Source organism: Dipteris shenzhenensis, chromosome 31 (assembly GCF_047967505.1).
Source record: "Dipteris shenzhenensis isolate YYH24624 ecotype China chromosome 31, Dip_SZ_1.0, whole genome shotgun sequence".
Classification (NCBI taxonomy): Eukaryota; Viridiplantae; Streptophyta; class Polypodiopsida; order Gleicheniales; family Dipteridaceae; genus Dipteris; species Dipteris shenzhenensis.
In genome coordinates, this window is record NC_141626.1 from 22541350 (window position 1) to 22564123 (window position 22774).

General features: G+C 42.5%; 1 protein-coding gene across 1 annotated transcript; it reads right to left on the minus strand.

Annotated features, from left to right (window-relative positions):
* Positions 1-13296: 13296 nt before the first annotated feature.
* Positions 13297-17706, minus strand: LOC147881209 (pentatricopeptide repeat-containing protein At3g09040, mitochondrial-like). The gene has a single exon (XM_087370302.1). It carries the CDS (start codon positions 17674-17676, stop codon positions 15046-15048), a length of 2631 nt encoding a protein of 876 aa, XP_087226428.1. The 5' UTR covers positions 17677-17706; the 3' UTR covers positions 13297-15045.
* Positions 17707-22774: the final 5068 nt, after the last annotated feature.

Sequence of the window (22774 nt, forward strand, 5' to 3'; positions counted from 1 at the left end):
CTTCAATGTTGAGCTTTTGTTATTCTTTACCTACAACCTATAAACCAACTACAAAGAAACCCAAGAGGGTAATAGGATCCATCTATTTAGCCCAAGAGTCTATAGATTCTAGAATTTTTGTAGGTATGTCTCAAAAGTCGGATTCTTCTTGGTCATATCAAGAGCTTTAAACTTGACCACTATATCGTAACCGTCTTCCCTCTTCATCTTTGAAAGTCTCCTCAAACTTTGCCCAAGTGGTTGGCTAAGGACTCAATTCCCTCCACCAGACAAGATCTTTTCCTGCTAGGTATCCAACTCCTAATTGAATTCTTTTATCCTCAAAAGAAGGATGGAAATTGAAGTATATTTGCCATTTATGGAGCCAAGTATCCACCACTTCCTTCTTGCAATCTTTCTGTTCACTAGAAAACTAAGTTTGGAGTTATATTTGGTCCAAGGACTAAAACCATCACATCCATGTGAGACAAAGCCTGAAGATAATTCTGCATGGCATTGATTTACTGAAACTTCTGCTCATGATTCGTATTTAGAACCTTTAATTTTGCCTCCAAACCAATTAGGAATTAGTTGAAGGTGTCTTTGGTAACTAAATCTTCATAAAGATCATAGTTGTCCATATCAACTTCTCTTTCACGTATCTAGGAAGGCTGAATGAATTTTGCCAAAAGGTGGTCCTTGTGAGGGATATGGTTTGCATCAACGATGCTAAAATCCAATAGGACAAATACCCAAAAAGAGGTAGAAGGTTGTAAACTATAATATTCATGCCAAAATTACGCTTGGAGAACAAACTACTAATCGGCTTAGCTAAGTGCCATTTGGTTGGCCGAATAGATTGGCAATGAAAACAGCCAGTGGGATGTCCCATGCAAGATAATGAACAGCCCAAACAACTAGGAAGTTGTTGTCTAGAGAGAGGATGTGCATAGTTTTCGAGCAAAAAACTACGAGCAGAAAAGTCCTAGCGATAATATTTGACACCAACCATGCTTGTATATATTTCTCAAAGGAATGTACAATTCTTTCTTAATTTCTCATTTATGGAACCATACACTTACTTATTTTTCATTATAACCCTCATTTTAAAGAACATCATCTACATATGAACAAATAGTGAACACTTTAAAAACTCTTATAAATACCTCTCTACCATACTCTCTTTTGAGGATTATGGTAATTCAATCAATTTAAAAGAGTCTCCCTAATCTTTTAGCAATCCCATATTTGAAGCTCTCATATAACAATGTATACCATATTCCTTAATGAGTAGGAAAACGATATTGGAAACCTCATACTTGAAGCCATTATAATCGATCATAAATTAATCTCTAATACATATCAAATATGGGAAGGCAAGGGAGGGATTTTCAAAATATTCCCAATTCTCCAAACCTAAGTACTTTTAAGGAAATGTGGCCTCTACTGAACTCCTTCCTACCATAATATGAATTAGGGACAAGATGTAACTCTCATATACATCTTGAACATTTTTCCTTTTTTATAGCTCCTCAATCTGAGCTAAGGAGCAAAAGTTATGACCCCTTCTGCTTAGGCCTGCTCTCCAAGGGTATTCCACCGATGGAGTAGGGTTGGGGCAAGCTCTTCAAACCATATTCCTCTGGCAAAATACACTTACAGGTTCTATTAAAAAGGTATTATATATTTTTCTTAGGTCATTCTAAGGAACTATAAAGAGGATATTTGCTCAAAATTTCACGATCCAACCAATGGTGAAAGGAAAAGAAAGGATTTTTGAAAGTCATAAAATAAGTCACCACTTGGACATTATATATGTATATTATATAAAGGTATATTTATAACAATATCTATTTATCAATATTTCATATTTACTTACATATTCCTTAAAATAATTTGGAATTTTTTGCTCCCCAAAAATGACTTGAGCCTATATATTTTGACCCCTCCCACCTTTTGTCTGCTCGTTGCTTCGGGGTTTTTGCTTGAAAAATGAAAAGCTCCACCCAATAGGTGCCTGGCGAATCTTGGGGCTAGATGTCTCAAAGTAACGGGACACCTATATTTATAGGTATTTAAAACTGGTGCCTTGGACATTATATATGTATATTATATAAAGGTATATTTATAACAATATCTATTTATCAATTATTTCATATTTACTTACATATTACTTGAAATAATTTGGAATTTTTTGCTCCCCAAAAATGACTTGAACCTATATATTTTGACCCCTCTCACCTTTTTTCTGCTCGTCGCTCGGGGGTTTTTGCTCGAAAAATGGAAACCCCCACCCAATAGGTGCATGGCGAATCTTGGAGCTAGATGTCTCAAAGCAAGGGGGAACCTATATTTATAGGTTTTTAGAACTGGTGCCTTAACTTTTGGAAAAGCTAAGCCTTCCAATTTTACATCCTTGCTTTGGGGGTTACTCTTACTAAAGCATGATTTTTTTTCCTAAATTAGCCTTTCTTGAAGAGGTTATTTATAAGACTTATCTTGGGGTTTACTTATGCTAAATCAAGATGCATTTCGTGTTTTAGCTTCTCCCTCACAACACACTCTCCTCAGCCTGACTGAGATCTCCCCTTCTCTTAGGGCAGGCACTTAATTCCTAGAGCACCTCTAGGCGTTTCCAACCAAGAAACTCCATTCTCATCTACCTCCCCCAACTAGATCTCACCTCCAAACCTAAAAATTGCCTTCCAAACTCCATCCAAATCCATGCGCCAATCTTCCCTCAAACTATTCCCTCGCTGTCCAACCAAAATTTTTATATACCGTTGTAAGACTAGAATATGTCCAATCATACAAATTCAGCTTTTTTGTTGTTCAAGATTTTTGTTGTTCGGGCTTCTATACCTGCGTAAGATAAATAGATGTAGTTGAACAGTGGATCACTGCTTGGACGAAAATTCTAAGAATTTGCATGTTTGCTAAGGTGATAGAAAAATATACCTTTGTAAGACTAGAATATGTCCAATCATACAAATTTAGATTTTTTGTTCAAGATTTTAGCTTGTTGGGGCTTCTGCACCCGCATAAGATAAATTGATGTAGTTGAACAGCTGATCACCGCTTGGATGAAAATTCAAAGAATTTGCATGTCCGCTAAGGTGATAGAAAAATATACCTTTGTAAGACTAGAATATGTCCAATCATACAAATTTAGATTTTGTGTTCTTCAAGATATTAGTTGTTGGCTTCTACACGCGCGTAAGATAAATCGATGTAGTTGAACAGTTGAACACTGCTTGGATGAAAATTCAAAGAATTTGCATGTCTGCTAAGGTGATAGAAAAATATACCTTTGTAAGACTAGAATATGTCCAATCATACAAATTTAGATTTTTTGTTGTTCAAGATTTTAGCTGTTGGGGCTTCTTAAATCAATGTAGTTAAACATCTGATCATCAATTTCCTTCCTTTCTAACAAGCGCCAATAGGACTCGTCCTCCCACGCACGAACAATTCTCTATTCCTATCTGATTGATGCAATTCATCAGTCAATAGCCAAAAACACTGCAAAACGAACATACCTAGAAGAGCTAAGCGATTAAATCATCCTCCAGAAGCCGGATTTGATACCAACTGACATGACCACAATTACTCCTAGAGATCAAGACCTACACACAAGCACAAACGACCCATCATAGAACCACAAGGGAAAGGGTAAGCAAGCTTACCACCCAACCAATGATGCTCACAAGTCCGGAACCCATACAATGTGACATCTCTAGTTTCAGGAGCTTGTTTAGAGATCACATCATGGCCATAAAGTTGTCAGGTTACTTTTCATGAAGCATCTTTGCTCACCAAGGATGCAAGGAGGATTGAATATCCTGAATATTCATGTGCATGTTCTAGCACATAAGGGAAAAATGATGCTTTAGTTTATGTAGAGTGATCAGCCATGGGTGTATATGATGTGACACTAACTTTTGCATTTGTCTGTGGATGCTTTTAGTCACTGGCAGCCTACTCATTGGATTTTCTCCTTGGTTATATTGATGGTAGGGTTAAAGGCTGCCCGTTTGTCTCTCACATGCTTTCTAATTGCAAACAGATACTCACATATGAAATGGAATGGCAGTGATACTTTTCATGGAAACTCTTTGCGGGCAGAGTACTTTCATTGGTCAAAGGTCCTTGCAAATCCTTTGGCCTTACAAGAGCCATGTTGCTCAGATTAAAAGGAATACACCATGTGGGTGATGTGTTAGGCTCGATTCACAAACGGGCACGAACAAGAGGAGATCAGGGAAAGTATGTCTGTGGAAAATCATGTGTTCATCTCCCCTTTCATTCACAAAGGGGTGAATAGAAGGTTCGAATCCTATGTGGAACGATTTGTTTTGTCTTTTGCGGGCATACAAGCTCACGAGTAGCGTTGGGAGGCCATTCAAGAAATTGTTTATAGACTGCGCCCACGTAGGATTTGACCTCACCCGCCCGCACCTGTGTGTGAAACACATAGAAACAAATTCTCAAAGCAGATTGGTGGAAATCTTGTTTTGCTTCATGTCCACGGATGAGTGTGAACCCAGCCTTAGATGCTGATGGCATGGTGTTATCTTTCCCTGATGCGGTTAGGAAGTCTGGTTTTGAGCATACCCTCGAGCCACAGGCTAGGCTACCCTGGCACAAACATCTACATCCAACCAATCCACAACCAACCTGGTGTCCCATACCACCAGGAGGTCTCAGGACTGTGCCGAGAATCCGGGCTACGCCAGAAAGCAGATGTGCATCCGCAACACGATTCAAGATTCCAACCAGCAAGGAAGAGACAAGCTTTCTCTAACTTGTGTGACTAGAAACCTTAACTTGTACGTTGCCCTTGCAAACCAACCTGAGAATCGCTTTCAGCGAGGCATAACGGTTCTTATGGAGACGCAAATGCACATAATCCCCCTCTTTGAAAGACAAATATCTCCTATGTTCATCTGCATATATCTTCTACTTGGCTTGGGTATCTTGCATATTCCTTTTTGCCAACTGCAAAAGGACATCCATCCTCTCCAAATCATTTCGTGCTTGCTGATTTTTCACAACCATGTCACTAATTAAAGAAGTCATCTCGACCTTGCATCCGTACATTGTCTCAAATGGGCTCATGCCGGTACTATTGTAGCAAGATTTAGCAAGTGATAACCATTTATCCCAAGGCTTCTAAGTATCATGACTATACTCTTTCTCAATGCCATGAATCCACTCATGATATATGATAGAGATAGTAGACAAATTGCAAGCCCACACCCTAGACAAGGCATATGTAGCCACGTTTTCCTTCCCTTTCCTGTACTCAATGTCAAAATCATAGGATTAGACTGCAACCAATCACCGCTTCTGCTTATATGACAAATTTGGCTGGGTGAGAAAGAATTTGAGTGTCCTATGATCTGTTTTCACCTTAATTTTACTTCCGTACAGATAGTGGTGCCATTTCTTGAAAGCATGCAAGATAGCCAGCATCTCCTAATCATAAACATGGAAATTGAGTTCTTTGGCATCAAACTTCCTACTTTCAAAGGCTATTACCCCATGTTCTTGCCTCAAAACAGCCCCCAGCATTTGCCTCCACAATGAAAGGACGTGAAAAATCAGAGCATACCAAGACAGATAGATGAGTAAGAGCAAATTTCAGGTCTTCAAAGCTGTGTTGTGCTTCCTTTGACCACCCAAAAGCATCCTTCTTCAAGAGGTCAATAAGAGGAGCTGCCCTCTTGACAAATTTGCGAATAAAGTGCCTATATAAGGAAGCAAGACCTAAAAAACTTCTCAACTGGGTGGGATTTTGTGACTATGACCAAACTTTGATGCATTTCACCTTCGTAGGATCCATCCGAATGCCACATCTACTCACAATATGCCCCAAGTACTCAACCTCCTTTGCCATAAAAGTGCATTTGCTAGCTTTTGCATAAAGCTGATGCATCCTCAAAATTTTCAACACTAGCTTCACATGCTTAATGTGCTCTTCTCTATCCTTGCTGTAAATGAGAATATCATCCAAAGAAAATCAACACGCATTTAAAAAGAAGTGGCTGCAATATCTTGTTCATCAATGTCTAAAAGGTGGCCCGTGCATTAGTCAATCCAAAAGACACCACCTTAAATTCATACAAGCCCCGTTCTGTGCAGAAGGCCGTCTTGTGCTCATCTCTTTCTTTTACCCTGATTTGATGGTAACCAAACCTTAAATCTATCTTCGTGAAAAACTGAGCACCTTTGAGTTCATCCAACAGGTCATATTAGTGGCCTTATTTAGATCCCTGTAATCAATGCACATGCGGTATGATCCATTCTTCTTCACCATAAGCACCGGGGAGGCAAAAGGAGAAGTGCTATGAGAGATGAAGTTCTAGTTCAAAAACTTTGATTGTCTCCGGATAAATGCTCCTTGTGAGCAATCCTCAAATTCGGATCCCGAGTCTTCTAAGGTCACATATGCGCTCTCCTTGTCCTCTCTCATCTCCAAGTCGAAGTCTTTGACCTCTGAGTTTGCTCTGTAAATCTTCAGCATTGTGCAGCTGAAACTCTTCGGGAAGGCTTCTTTGACAACTAACCTTGTCAACTCCGTGTCCTCCGAGAAGTCTAGGCGTTGCATGCTGTCATGTGCACGGATTGGTATCTGACGTGTACTAGGTACACAGAACTAGCTCAGGTTAGCCTGGGGAGGCTTAGAGCTAGGCAGGCTTGATTCTCGGGTTGAGTGGCAAGGGTACGAACTATTTATAGGTCTTCGCTATTTTTGGCGCCGAGGCCCGAGTCTATAAAAGAGGCCCAGGGGGTTCAGTTCTCAGTGTGCAGTTTGGGAGCAAGTTTCGTTCCCAGGTGCCAGGTCTGATCCTGGATTGAGTCGCGGACGCGCGCCTGCATCTTAGCGTAGCCCAAGGCCCAGTGGCAGATCCAGGGCTTCACAGCGCCACCTGGTGGTATGGGACACCAGGCTGGTTGGGATCTGATTGGGAGTTCGTGCCAGTAGCTCAGCTCGTGGCTCGGAGGGGACATCTTCTGATTTGGGATCTTATCCCGTAGATGTCACGGTTGGGTGGTGAGCAGCCTGCTCAGTTCTGATGTTGTGTGTGGTTATTTTGCAGATCAGGGGTTTCAGGAGTGTTGGGACGTGTCAGTTGGTATCAGAGCCAACTCCTGAGGTAGGAACTTCTGATGCGAGAAATTTGACGGATTTCTCTTCCAGGTATGCCCTAAAATTCGAGATTTCCTGCTGCGTATTTGCTGTCTACCTGGGGTAGAAGGGGTGAGGAAATATCTGGAAAAGGAAGAAGAAGAGGAGTGAAATAGAATCGAAAATTCTGAAGGCTACAGAGAGAAGTCTGAGGGAGGAGAAGGAGAGCAGAAAGGAAGGAGCGTAGGGCAGGAAATTGACAGCCTAGGAGTAGAGTATGCGGGGAGTAGAAGAGGCGAGGCTGTAGGGGCAGGACAGCCTGCGCAACAGGCTGACCACAGCCTGCGCAACAGGCTGCGAACAGCCTGCCTAGGGCTGCGTGCAGCCTGCGCAGCAGGAAGAAGGGCAGGGGGAAGGTGCTTTTTTGCGAAAAAGCACCCCTCCAAAGTTGGAGGGGCTCAGGTGCTTTTTTCGTAAAAGCACCCCTCCAAAGCTGGAGGGGCTCAGCCTTCTTTGGAAGCCTAGCTTCCAAATTAGGCCGCCCTGCACCCTATATAGGTGGGGGCTGGGAGCTAGGCAACCCACAAGCAGCCCCAGTTTCGAGATCTTACCTTGAGATCTGAGCCAGCCCGCCTCGCCCTTCAGCAGCGCCCAGTTTCGACCAGCTCCTCTGCTGCAGCCCCTGCCTGCGTCAGCCCAGCGCTGCTCCCAAGGCTCCCGTACCAGCCCGTACAGCTGGAGCTACAGCCGTACAGCCTGTACGGACTGTACTGTCACCTTCGGTACCTGCTGCTGCTCCGTACAGCAGCTGCGCCTGCACCTACAGCCACCGTACGGACTGCGTCAGCAGCCGTACAGGCCACGTCAGCAGTCCGTACAGCCTCCACCATTGACTGCGCATCCGGTTGCAGATTCGGGGAGGCAACAGGGTTCGTGGTCTTCCAGATTTCAGCATCCTTTCTGTCAGATTTATCTGGGACGGTTTTCTTCTACTCCATCTCCCTCCGTGCTCCGTTTCAGTTATTTATTTCTCTCAGCCTGTAATCGAGTTAGTATTCAGCCATGTCTGATGCTCCGAATCCCGAGTTCACTATGGGAGAGCAGGAATTAGATTACACTCCAGTGGGGGAGGATGATCAGGGTCTCTATGACGACCTGATCACTAAGAAAGCCTTCAGTGAGTTCACGACTGCTCTAGATGGTAAATTTGAGCAGGTCAACGCTAATCAATCGGGGTTGACACAGCAACTCCAAGGGATACAAGCTACCTTGACTCTTCTGGCTAGCACGGTTCAGGCACTCACGCATGTGGATGCCATGGCCTCCGTGCTAGGCCCGAATATCACTCCGGATCCCTTTCCAGGTGACCAGAAGTCAAGAACAAAGGAGGTGGTTGACACTTGGCTGCACAAGTGGCAAGTTCACTTCCAATTTCACCCCTATCCAGACGAGAAAAAGATTCAGCTAGCAGCAGGGTTTATGTCAGGTAAAGCCTTGCTTTGGTGGAAAGAACTCCAGCCTAAGCCTGACACTTGGACAGAATTTGAGGGTATCTTCAGGAAGGAGTTCCTGAAGAAGGAAGATGATTATGATATCGTCGGCAAGCTCAAAGCCCTCGATATGTCAAAGTTGAATTTAACTTTTGAAGTGTATCTTCAGAGATTTAGGGATCTGCAAACCAGGGCCACCAAAATGGATCCTGTAACCTTGTTAGGTTTTTTCGTGGATGGTTTGCCAGACTCCTATAAGTTACAGATTAAGAATAACAAGTGCACAACATTGCAGGAGGCCATGACATATGCGCGCATATATGATGATACCATGGCCGGTACCAAGGCAACCACAGTTACCGAGACGAGCGGAAAGAACAAACGCAAGTTCTTTCAGCATGCAACTGGTATTGGGGAGACGAAGTCTACGGACAACGCCTCCAGGAAAAGCTTAACTCCTGCGAAGAATGGTAAGGCCCGTTTCCTTCGCACTCTCAGGCTCAAGAAAGAAGGCCGATGTTTTTATTGCGAGGAGCGGGGCCACACAAAGAATGAGTGTCCTAAGCGGAAGAACCAAAAGTTGGTGCTAGGACCGAAGCTCCAGGCAGGTCCACGTATCGCAGCCAAGGGAGCCAACCAAGTCACGATGACAGGTATTTCAGTAAATGTCATTACCTGCCCCCTTTCTTGTAATTGTACCTTTAATACTTTGTTGTTTGGTTCCCATGATCTTTTCCGAGTTTATGGAGAAGTTAGGGACCAACAGGTTCACATTCTCTTTGATCCGGGCAGCTCTCACAATTTTGTTAATTACAAATTTGTGCAGAAGATGGGGCTGTCCACAGTACCTAGCGACCACACCTACGAGGTGCAGCTTCCAGCTGGGAAGCAGTTTTGGGATCGCAAGGTTGAAGCGCTTCCCATCCGGATTCAAGCCTACACAGGAGCTCTCACATGTTACGTTATGCATCTAGAGCATGTAGACTTGTTGATCGGGATAGAGTGGTTTAAAACCCACAATATCCAGATCGGATGGACGGAGCATACCCTTTCTTTTGAAGACAAAGGCACCCAATTTTGTATTCAGTGTGATAAGATTATCCCTTCTCAGGGGCCTATTGTATCTGCGATGCAGTTTCGGAATATATTAAACACTTCTCATTATGATGTCTATCAGTGTGTTTTGATTCCACTTTCTTCATTTGTTGTTTCGGTAATTAACAAGAATGAATTAAGTGTGTTTGAACACCGAGAATTGAGAATGTTGTTAGATAATTTTAAAGACGTATTCCCAGCTCAACTGCCGGAAGGTTTACCTCCAGAACGGGCAGTAGATCATCGCATAGACTTAGTCCCAGGGGCTCAACCTATCAGTGTACCACCGTATAGGATGAGCCAGGTAGAGGAGGATGAGTTAGCTATCCAGCTTGAGGATTACCTGAATATGGGCTATATCCGCCCAAGTAAATCACCTTGGGGTGCACCTGTCCTCTTAAGAAAGAAGAAAGATTCTTCCTGGAGAATGTGTATAGATTATAAACGATTAAATAAAGTTACAATTAAGAACCGCTATCCTTTACCTCGTTCTGATGATTTGATAGACCGTTTGGCCGGAGCGAAGTATTTCACTAAGATTGATTTGCGTACGGGTTATCACCAAATCCGTATCTATGCTAAACACATAGATAGGACCGCATTCCGGACTAGGTATGGTCATTACGAGTTCCTCGTATTACCTTTTGGTTTGACCAATGCTCCTGCTACTTTTCAGCAGATGATGAACGATTTGTTCAGAGATTATCTGGGCAAATTTGTTGTCGTGTTCTTAGATGATATCTTGGTATATAGTAAAACGCTTGAGGATCATATAGGACACCTTCGGGTTGTCTTACTTGTTCTAAGACAGCATAAGCTTTATGCCAAGATGAGTAAATGTGACTTCTTTATGAAGGAGATCATTTACTTAGGACACAAGATTTCTTCTGAAGGTATTAGCATTGATCTGGATCGTATCCAGAAGGTTTTAGAATGGCCTATCCCTCAGACTGTGAAACAACTTCGTTCTTTCCTAGGATTTACGGTATTTCTTCGGAAGTCAGTCCGTGATTATTCACAAATCACGGTACCCTTGACCAACATATTGAAAGGTCGTGGACGCAGGTCTACTCAACCGATCCCTTGGAATGATGCAATGAACAAGGCTTTTGAAACCTTGAAGTTATCTATCAAGGAAGCACCCGTTCTTGCATTACCCGATCCTACCCGGCCTTATGTTTTAGAGGCCGATGCGAGTGATTATGCGATTGGGGCAGCTCTATTCCAAGAGGGCAGACCTGTAGCTTTTGAGAGTAAGAAGCTAGACGACACCCAGTATCGTTGGCCCACACTGGAGAAGGAACTTTATGCGGTAGTGTATGCTCTCAAGGTTTGGAGACACTACTTGTATGGTTCAAAGTTCCTTGTATTGACTGATCACCAGTCAATCAAGTATGTGTGTGATGGCTCAGAATTGAGAGGAAGGAAAGCTAGATGGGCAGAGCTAATGCAGGATTTTGATTTCGAAATACGTTATCGTAAGGGTTCGTTGAATAGTGTGGCGGATGCCTTAAGTCGAGTTAAGTTTGTAAATGCTTTGTCATTTACGGAAATATCCTCAGACCTATTTCAATCCTTGAGAGGGCTATACGCAACTGATAGTCATTTCAGTTCTTATTGGCAGAGAGTCCAGGATGGGAGCTCTATAGTTGACCAGGACTCAGGGATTGTGCCACCTAGGATACAGGCGGCGGGAGGTCAGTGGATGATTAGGAACGGCTTGCTGTTCCGGAATGAAAAGATTTGTGTGCCTGATGTTCTGGACCTAAAATCCAAGATTCTCTGGGAGTGTCATGATGCTCCTAGTGCGGGACATCCAGGTATACATAGGACTCTGTCTCTTGTGAAGCATACCTTTTATTGGCCTAAGATGCGTGCATTTGTAGAGAACTATGTGGTAGGTTGCCGAGTTTGTCAGGTTACTAAGGCTGAACGCCTTAGGAGCGCGGGCTTATTACAGCCATTACAGATTCCTGGTAATAAGTGGGAAAGTATTTCCATGGATTTTATTACTGGTTTGCCTCGTACGCGCAAGGGTCATGACTCTATTTGGGTCATAGTCGACCGTTTGACAAAAATGGCTAGATTCTTACCTACAAGAACAACTATTTCAGCTGTTCAGCTGGCTCACGAGTTTGTGGACCACTTGTTCAAGCTGTATGGTTTGCCATCTGACATAGTCAGTGACAGGGACTCAAAGTTTACAAGTAACTTTTGGACACTTGTATTTGAGAAGTTAGAAACTACTCTAAGTATGAGTTCCTCGGATCATGCACAATCTGATGGAAGTACAGAAAAGGTCAACCAGTTGGTTGAGGACATGCTTCGGGCATATGTATCTAAGAGACAGTCTTCATGGGAAGATTATCTACCCATGATTGAATTTGCTTACAACGGTGCAAAGCATTCTAGTACAGGTTATAGTCCTTTTATGCTTATGTACGGGTTTCAACCTAAGTCACCAGTTATGGTAGGATTAAAAGGGATTCAAAATGATGCTGCTAAGAACTTCTTGCAAGACATGCAGGAAATGTTGCAGTTTGCCAAGGAGTCTATTAGAAGTGCCCAAGATCGGGACAGATTTTATGCTAATAGACATCGTTTACCCAGAGAGTTCTCTGAAGGAACGATGGTATATTTGAGAATTCCCAAGGAATCCAAGAGCCTAAGTACTGGTTTGGTTCCGAAATTATCCCCCAGATACTGTGGCCCATTCAAGGTCATTAAAAGAATTGGACCAGTTGCATATCGACTAGAATTGCCTCCTGATGTTAAAGTACATCCAGTCTTTCATGTCAGTAGACTGAAAGAAGTATTGGGTGCAGATGATCAACTTGTTTCTCCTCATGAGATTATAGAAGTTACAGATTTGACTTTTATTCCTCACGAACCTGAATCTATTCTTGAATTTCGTGAAAAACAAATTCGAAATCGTACTATCACGGAATACAAGATTAAGTGAAAGGATCGTGTTGAGGAGGATGCAACATGGGAGACATTACAAAACCTCCAAAGAACATTTCCGGATTTCTTAGCGAACTCAGGAGTGAGTTCTTAGAGGAGGGGGAGTATGTCATGTGCACGGATTGGTATCTGACGTGTACTAGGTACACAGAACTAGCTCAGGTTAGCCTGGGGAGGCTTAGAGCTAGGCAGGCTTGATTCTCGGGTTGAGTGGCAAGGGTACGAACTATTTATAGGTCTTCGCTATTTTTGGCGCCGAGGCCCGAGTCTATAAAAGAGGCCCAGGGGGTTCAGTTCTCAGTGTGCAGTTTGGGAGCAAGTTTCGTTTCCAGGTGCCAGGTCTGATCCTGGATTGAGTCGCGGACGCGCGCCTGCATCTTAGCGTAGCCCAAGGCCCAGTGGCAGATCCAGGGCTTCACAGCGCCACCTGGTGGTATGGGACACCAGGCTGGTTGGGATCTGATTGGGAGTTCGTGCCAGTAGCTCAGCTCGTGGCTCGGAGGGGACATCTTCTGATTTGGGATCTTATCCCGTAGATGTCACGGTTGGGTGGTGAGCAGCCTGCTCAGTTCTGATGTTGTGTGTGGTTATTTTGCAGATCAGGGGTTTCAGGAGTGTTGGGACGTGTCACATGCTCTGCTTTAAAGCTACGCCTTCTAGTTATCTGACGGGTTTGTTCCTGTTGAGAACTCCAAGCCAACCAAATAATCCAAAACATCTTACGGAACCCATAAAAGAATAATGAAAATACATACCCTGGATGGAATGTACTCGTGGTGGTTACTATTGCAGCAAGCACGACACACCTCCTAAGTGTCATCCTCTGTGATTTTGGAGCCATGCAACAACCTTGGTCATTCTGCTCTTGAAGCCTACACTCCATGTGTAGACCTTCATGTTCCCTCTCAGTGTCAACCACATCATCCTCATGAGATCTTTGTCTCTGTCTATGAGCGACTGACTGATGTTGTCCTCCACAAAGGAATCTGTATCAGTACACCGACACTTAATGCTCGACAATTTGACAGTTACCCCACTGTCTGCAAATACCATCACTGGGATGCTTGATTCGACCACAAAAAAAATCATCTTTCAACCACATTGGCTGTTGATTCTTCATTCTGGGACTGGTCCTTGGTTTGTCGATCAGCTTTCCTCAATCTACAATCTTTTGCTATGTGTCCAGGCTTGACACAATAGAAGCATTTTCTGTGTTTCTTCTTGCTCCCACTCTCTCTAGAGTCCCCTGCCTCTTTTGAAGAGTCGCCATAAGCTGGAATAGACAGCACGATATAATAACCAACAACTGAATAAGAACGTCCACGAGAGAACTCAGAATTACAAAAGGTGGACTCACAAACCACACTACGTGTACAGTGAGCAGCAGATTACAACAACCGAATGTTGTCTCAGTTCCAACACTGGTGTCGGAACTTTGACGCATTCGGTTGCTCTAACCTGCTGCTCACTCCGGCTGCTGCACACATCTGATGAGGTCTTCAGTAACTATGGGAGGTGTCAACTAGCACCTTGTCTGCCCTGAGGTTATCTGCACACTTACTGAGCCCTCCACATAGGCTAAGGGCCTGCTACTGCTAGCTACTGCCTCTGCCAAACCTTGCTGCTCTTTCTGTATCTGTCTTCTCTAGTGCCGTAGTATTTCTGAAGCTTAGAACAAAAATGAATCCACTTGCTGCTGCTTTGATCTGCCTGCTCTACTGCCTCTGATACTACAGCCTGCAAGGGTGCTACTAAATACCTATGCCCCCACAATGGGGACTTTTTATAGGAGCTGGTATGCCCCTGGAACTTGACGATTTATTAGGGTTAGGCCAACCCAGTCTGTAGACTGGCCGAACAGCCCAGTCTATAGACTAGGTCGGGGCCTATAAGACCCTCCACCCTAGGGTCATTCTAGTTGGACTTTGTCCCAGCACTGTTGCTGTCCTGCCTGCCCATAAGCAGGCCCTTATGCAGCCTCATTCACCCTACCAAAGGGGCCTAATGTGGGTTGCTGTTCCAACCCAAACAAGAATCTCTGTGGAGCTCAAAGGAAGGCCACCATAGCTGTCTTGTGAACAGGTCTGCCCTAACAGATGGACCTTCATTAAATACAAGAAGGAACTCTGTGAGCTGCTCACAGGGCAGCCTCTCTCTCCCACTTCCTGCACTCTACAGGTATCACTCCCCACGCTCTCCTCATTTGGGGGCTTACAAACAGGGAGTTAACCCCAGATTCACTGACACATGATAGCCCACTTCTCACAGCCCACATAGCCCAACCTTCGTTGCATCAACAGGTTTGTCTCATGACATGCAAAGCAAAACTACCCCCTTCCTCATTTTCAGGGAAAGATCTTCTAGCTTTGAACTTTTTTTTTGGCTTTAGGGTGTCTTGGATCGCCCCCGAAAATAAGGCGCAATCACATCAATGTCAATCCACCAACTCTGTCCTGGTTTCTCCCAAGCTCGTTCCTTGACTCTCATTGCCTCAATCTCCTGCTCTTCCTCCTGCATGTGAGCATCTGCATAGATGTTAGACATCAAAACATAAGCTGCAGCATCCTTCTCATCCAATTGCAATGCATGCTCAAAGGCCAGCCTTCCAAGCTCCACATTACCCCACTTCTGACAAGCGCCCAATACTGTATGCCACACAACAAGGTTACGATTGAAGGGCATCTTCTTCACCATTGCTACTGCCTCATCTAAGTGGCCTGCACGGCCAAGGAGATCAACTAGGCCAGTGTGGTGCTCAATAGTTGGAGCGATGGCATAGTCTTTGCTCATGGATTCGAAGTACTTCTGGCCCCTATCCACTAAACCTGTATGACTGCATACACTAAGGACAATAGAGAACGTGACCACATTTGGCTTTATGCCTTGTCCCCTCATTTTCTCAAGCATGTGGAAAACAATTTCACTTTCTCCTAGCTGCGCATATCCTGCCATCAGAGCAGTCCACGAAACTACATCTTGAACTGGCAGCTTATCAAACGCTTCCTGCGCTTCTGCTTGCAAGCCACATTGGGCATACATATCCACCAAGGTGTTGCCAATAAAAAGATCTGTTTCCAATCCCTTTCTGATAATCTCAATGTGTATTTCTTGGCCCTGATGTATGGCTCCTATGCTGCCACAGGCTTTCAAGCTGCAAACAAATGTGACAGCATCTGCAGAAACCCCATCCACTTGCATATGTTGGAAACACTTCAGCGCTTCCTCACCAAACCTACGCTCGGCATATCCTGCCATTAGTGCAGTCCATGAGACTATGTTTCGCATTGGCAGCTTGTCAAACGCTTCCCATGCTTCTGCAAGCGAGCCACATTGGGCATACATATCCACCAAACTGCTGCCAAGAAGAAGCTCTCTTTGCAGCCCCTTTCGGGCTATCTCAGCATGAATTTCTCGGCCTTTGTCTATGGCTCCTATGCTGCCACAAGCTTTCAAGCAGCAAACAAAAGTAACAGTACCTGGAGACAGACCCTCAAGTTGCATCTGTTCAAAACAGTTCAGCGCTTCCTCACCAAGCCCCTGCTCAGTATATCCTGCCATTAGTGCTGTCCACGAGACTAAGTCTTGAACAGGCAGCTTGTCAAATGCTTCCCTTGCTTCTACAATTGAGCCGCACTGGGCATACATGTCCACCAAGCTGCTGCCAACAAAAGAATCTCTTTCCAGCCCCTTCCTGGCTATTTCATTGTGTATTTTTCGGCCCTTCTCTATGCCTCCTATGCTGCCACAAGCTTTCAAGCTGCCAATAAATGTGACAGCACTTGGAGAAAGACCCTCCAGTTGCATGTGTTGAAGACAATTCAACGCTTCCTCACCAAGCCCATGCTCAGCATATCCTGCTAGTAGAGCATTCCAGGACACTATGTTTCGAACTGGCATCTTGTCAAATACTTCTCGTGCTTCTGCAAGCAAGCCAGACTTGGCATACATATCCACCAAGGTGCTGCCAACAAAAAGATCTCTTTCAAGCCCCTTCCTCGCTATCTTGGTGTGTATTTCTCGGCCCTTGTCTATGGCTCCTATGCTGCCACAAGCTTTCAAGCTGCAAACAAATGTGACAGCATCTGGAGAGAGACCCTCAAGTTGCATCTGTTTGAAACAGTCCAGTGCTTCCTCACCACGCCCCTGTTCAGCATATCCTGCAATTAATGCATTCCATGAAAACTCGTTTCGGACAGGCAGCTTGTCAAACGCTTCTCGTGCTTCCACAAGCAAGCCACATTTGGCATACATATCCACCAAAGAGCTGCCAACAAAAAGGTCTTCTTCGAGCCCCTTTCTAGCTATCATTGTGTGTATTTCTCGGCCTGTAGCTGTAGCTCCTATGCTGCCACAAGCTTTCAAGCTGCAAACAAGTGTGACGGCATTTGTAGAGATACCCTCTCGTTGCATATGTTCGAGACAGTTCAGCACTTTCTCACCAAGTCCATGCTCAGCATATCCTACCAACAGCGTGGTCCAAGAGACTATGTCTCGCACTGGCAGCTTATCAAACGCTGCATGTGCTTCTCCAAGCGAGCCACATTTGGCATACATATCCACCAAGGTACTGCCAACAAAAAGCTCTCTTTCCAGCCCCTTTCTGGCAATCTCAGTGTGTATTCCTCGTCCTTTTTCTGCATCTTTCAGCCTAGCACAAGCTTTCAGTATGCCCACGAAGGTATACTTGCTAGGTTGTACAGAATCTTCCTGCATTTTCTGATAGAGGTCGAGGGCATGCTGTGATTCCCCACATTCAATATAACCCATGATGAGAGAAGTCCAAGAATACACATTTCTATCAGGCAGCTTGTTAAAAATCTGCTGAGCATCGCACATGCTTCCAACTTGGACCAGTAAAGGGACGAGGTAGTTCCCAAGAGATCTATCATCTTCCAGCCCAGTTTTGCACATGTAGGCATACACGCGCTTGGTATACGCTAGATTTTTCTCTGTTCTGCACTTATGCAAGATGCACGTAAGGTTTTGAGCTGAAGGAGGTTGAGGCATGCGTTCCATGGACGTGAGTGCCTCCTCTAAGCTAAGAGTTTCCCAGGGACTCTTGGTGCGCAGTTCTACTGCTTTAGATGTATTCGCCATTACTGCAGGCCTAAAGCCAGCCTTGCCAGACTCCTCCACCAAACCCCCCCGGCCCCCTTTCCCCCAAATAGGAAAGCATAACATAGAGGAGCAATCGATTACCGAAGGAGTCTGGCTTCAATGATTGCTTTGACATTTGAGGAAAAAGTTCTCATGTTTGAACATGAGAATTTTAACTCATGTTCAAACAAGAAAAAGATCCCATCTTGGTGAGATCAAATTATTAGAGAAACTTATACTTATTTGTCATTCAAGTTGGACTTCAAAGGCAACCTCAAGATAATCCTTCATTACTCAAGCTCTCTAAGAAATAAGATCATTGCTTTGATATTTGAGGAAAAAGTTCTCATGTTTGAACATGAGAATTCTAACTCATGTTCAAACAAGAAAAAGATCCCATCTTGGTGAGATCAAATTATTAGAAAAACTTATATTGGTTTGTCATTCAAGTTAGATTTCAAAGGCAACCTCAAAGATAATCCTTCATTACTCAAGCTCTCTAAGAAATAAGATCTATAGTACCTTTTGGACAAAACACCCCACAAATCGTACTTTGACCTTTAGGCCTCTCGGTAGGTCACCTTATGAACATGTAACATATCACTTTAGTTAATGAAGGAAGATTGAAATAGGTAAAGAATTATGTTTAAATACACACATGCTAGATGGTGCTAAATGGGTTTTTTGCAAAGTGAACCCCCGCGTCCCCCCAAATAGGAAAGCATAACATAGAGCAATGGACTATCAACTAGAAAAAACTCTTAACGAAAGGCTGAAAGGGAATAATTTAAGGCCCTATACATCCTATAGCTTCAGTATGAACAAAGAGTAAAAAAGCATGACACAATGACAATAGAGAGCTTTGTTACATAATCCAAAGAAAAAGGAAAAACTTACACACTAGAAGGAGTGCACAAACATAAAGAGCAATAAAATATGTAGAGATGCACCCTCAGACAAGCTTTATACAAAGTAGAAGCCAAATGAATTTTATTTGCATGCATGGGTATAAGGGCTAAGTAGATTATTCAACTTTATGTATTCCTATAAGAAGTTAAGAATGTGTTGTCTATCTTTATAAAAGTCAATCGAGACTAGGAAAGCCAAGAAGAGCAATCAAGCTAATTACAAATGACATAGAGGTTCCCCTAAGGTCCAAGCTAGTAGTGTAATTGTTTTGTCCATAGAAATACTACAAATCCTAGTTCATGTTCAATGGCCAAGCTTTGCCTCCTAAAAAAACCAATTCTTTGCAATACAACAATAATAGGCATCGAATAGTACTCAACGATTTGTGGATAGAATTTGTAAAAATCTAGAGCAACACTAAGATTTATGGAAAGGTAAACCCCTATTTGATTAATAGAAATTGCAAAGGTAAGGTTGAGGGCATAAGAGGAACTAAGAAGATACAAATAAACAACAAGTTCACCAATAGTACAAATAAAGAACAAGTTGACCAATCATACAAATACTAGATCTTCACAAGTCTTACTCCTACTTGAGCTTCACAAATTACGGAAGGGTACATCCATATTTGATTAATAGAAACTGTAAGCATAAAGTTGAGGGCATAAGAAATTAGAAGATACGATAAACAACAAGTTCACTAATTGTACAAATAAGAACAATTCAACAATCATAATAGATACTAGATTTTCACAGGTCTTATCCCTATTTGATCTTCATAGATATATGGAAGGATGCATCTGTGTTTGATTAATAGAAACTACAAGTGTAAGGAGAGATAGGGGAGCGTGAGAGGGTGGAGCATGGAGCGCAGAGAGAGGTTGAGCCAAGAGAGAGGAAGGAAAGAGGCAAAGAGAGGGCGACGAGGAGAGGAAGAGAGAAGAGAGAGAAAGGAAGTAAGAGAGGGAGAGAGATAAAGGAGAGGAAGAGAGAGGGAAGAGAGAGAGAGAGAGAGAGAGAGAGAGAGAGAGAGAGAGAGAGAGATTTTCTTTTCCCATTTTGAGTATCCGTGATTACGCTCCTCCTTTTTTTATTAGGACAGGTCTTCTTTCAGACTCCTCCATTTGAACACTCCTTAAGCTCGTTGATGTGCCCCTTTAGTATCACTATGGAGCACATACGTTTTATGTTTGGCAACAAGGAGTTGTTTGTAGAGGTTGGAGAAGAAACACATAGCTGCAATACGCTTGGCATTTTCTTTGATAGTGGGAAGTGTTAAGGTGGCTCAAAACATTACTCAACCTAGCTATGGTTTTTAACTTATGATACCATGCCAGGAAATAACATTCCAGGATTCAAAGTGCTTTATTGTAGAGCATTCTTTGTCTTTGCAAGTGCAAGTAGAAGGTGAAAAGTAGGTGAGTCGTGGTAAACAAAAGATTTTTGACTTGGAAGATGATTTAGATCAAATGGTGAAAGACCATTTTGAGCAGTCCAAGTGCCCTGATATCATACATAAGGGAAAAAACCATGATGGAAAAGTTGGACGCTCTAGCTCTACATTTCGAGACCTTGATTAAGGGATTGTCATTAAAGAACAAGTTACGAATGTTTGTGGATAGGATAGGAAACATAGAGCCTGTGCAGGAACTTCAGCCTCTCTACAATGGTTATTGTATTTTTGAGTTACCTCTTGCAAATGCAAATATTGGATCTATGACTAGAATGGAGCAAAGCAAAGATGGTCATCCATGGGTCGATTATGACTACAAGTATATATAGATTCAATGGAGATGTAAGATTATTAGTTTGTGGGGGCACATTTTTTTGTGACAATGTAGATTGTAGTTTTTTAAAGTTGAGGAAAAAACAGAATACAATGCATTGGAAAGATTGGAGATTGAATGTTCCTTGCCTTGAGCATAGGGTGAAAAGGGAACATTGAGGATTCCATTGCTTTCATTGCAACCAAAGGCCACTACGTGAATCGAAACATGCATCTAGGACATATTATGTTATTCCATTGGATGTAAGGCACACAAGGTTTATTGTTCATTTGGGCAACCATAGTCATGAAGTTTGGAAGGGAGAATGCAGTGAGCATGTCAACATCATGAGAAACTTGGTGGAGGATTATGTTAAAAATATCCCTGGAGTAGGACAAAAAAGGGTTGGGAACGAGGTGGCTAGGGATATAATATTGAATATCATAATTTCTGCAGGTGACAATGCCACAAATGTGATAGCAACTCACCAAAGGTGAGTTGCTATCACATTTGGAGCCCTTGATGAATTAAAGGAGGTATGTGGGTCTTTGATCTCCTTGCAACATTTCATTATTAATATCACATGAAAAATGATTGATAACAATATGTGTAGACTTCGGAGATGGATAGAGACATTGAGAGTGATTTCAAATCCAGCTGATGATTTAATTGATTCTAGCAAAGTGCCAATATGTGTATAAATTTCCATGCTTCCTTGTTTCCTGGGCAACTAATGGATATTGCCAATGAGTTGTGTTGCATTTTTAAAATGACTACTACCAACGGGTCTTAATTTGCCGAGGAGGATGCAAAAAGAAGGAGATTTGCAACATTCATGGGTGTGCTTTGATCTTGTGCAAAGGGTTTGTGGTTGGTCTACTACCAGCCCGGTTGTTGGAATGTCATGTGATTGTCCTAAACCAGCTCGATGGTTGTTTGTGATTGACTTTTAAAATGTTTAAGTTCTACATCAAGCTGGCTTAAAAGTAATGTAATTGTCCCAAATCATCCCTGGGATGGATGGAACTTCATGCAACCGTGGTTGGTTTTAGGCCAAACACTAGTTATTTGGTTGTTCTAAACCAGTGTGGTTAAAAAACAATTAATAGCTCAATGTATTTTGTAATTAAAAAACAATATATTGTTATTCTCTAATTGATGACCAGCCTAGTGGTTGAACTGGTTGTGTTTTCTAGTAGTCAAGTTATGTAATTTAATTTTCCATAGGTTTGGGTCATATACCAATAGCTAATTTCTAAACTAGGATGGCTTGGACTTAATATTTTGATTATCCTAAACCAGCACAATGGTTGGAACATCACCGAGCTGGTTCACGTCAAACAATAGCTATATGATTGAAATTGTGATTGTATAGAAATACAAAAATGAACAACGTATTGCTATTGTCTAATTTTTATATATTATCGAGTGCCATTCAGTTATGTGACTGCTCTAAACTAGCCCGGTGGTAGTTTTGTTTTCTAGTAGCTTTCATTAGTTTAATTATTAGCTTGATTAGACTAATTAGACTCTATGTTTTTTGCAAGCTCAATAATATACTACCAATCAGATGCCAGCCTGATGGTTGAAATTATGAGTTTCCCAAACCAACCCAATTGTTTTGTTTTACTAGTAGCTTGATTAGTTTAATTATTACCTTGATTATATGTGACTATCCTAAACCATCCCAATAGTAGTTACGTGAATGAAATTGTGGTTGAACAAAAATATAGAAATGGAGAGCAATATCTTGTTATTGTCTAATTATTAGTTCCCTGTTCAGGGAAGACACCAATTATGTGACCCGCCTAGTGGTAGATTTTTTTTTTGTTTTTCTAGTATCTTTGATCAGTTTAATTATAAGCTTGATCAATTTAATTAGATTTTGTTTCTACATGTACAACAATGTTTCATCGGGTTGCTCAGTTTAGACACAAGCCCAATGGTTGAAATTGTGACTATCCTAAACAAGCTTGGCTATGTTTTTTTACTAGTAGCTTGATTAGTTTAATTATTACCTTAATTAGTTTAATTGATTAGATTAATTATTATCTTAGTTAGTCTAGTTGATTAGCTTTATTATTAGCTTGGTTAGTCTATTTGATCGATTTAATTATTCACTTGATTATATATGACTATCCTTAAACATCTTGTTGGTTGAAATTGTTTTGTTTAGATGGCTTTTTTGCATGTATTATGTTTTTTTTTTCCCTCATAAATGCAAAAAGGTGGCTTAGCACAATTGTTCGTGCATGTTGGGTGAGCAAACGGAGGTGTATCTCAAGTTGATGGCTCAATTTCACATAATATTGGGCTGATGTCTATTCTTAGGTAGGTCTAAG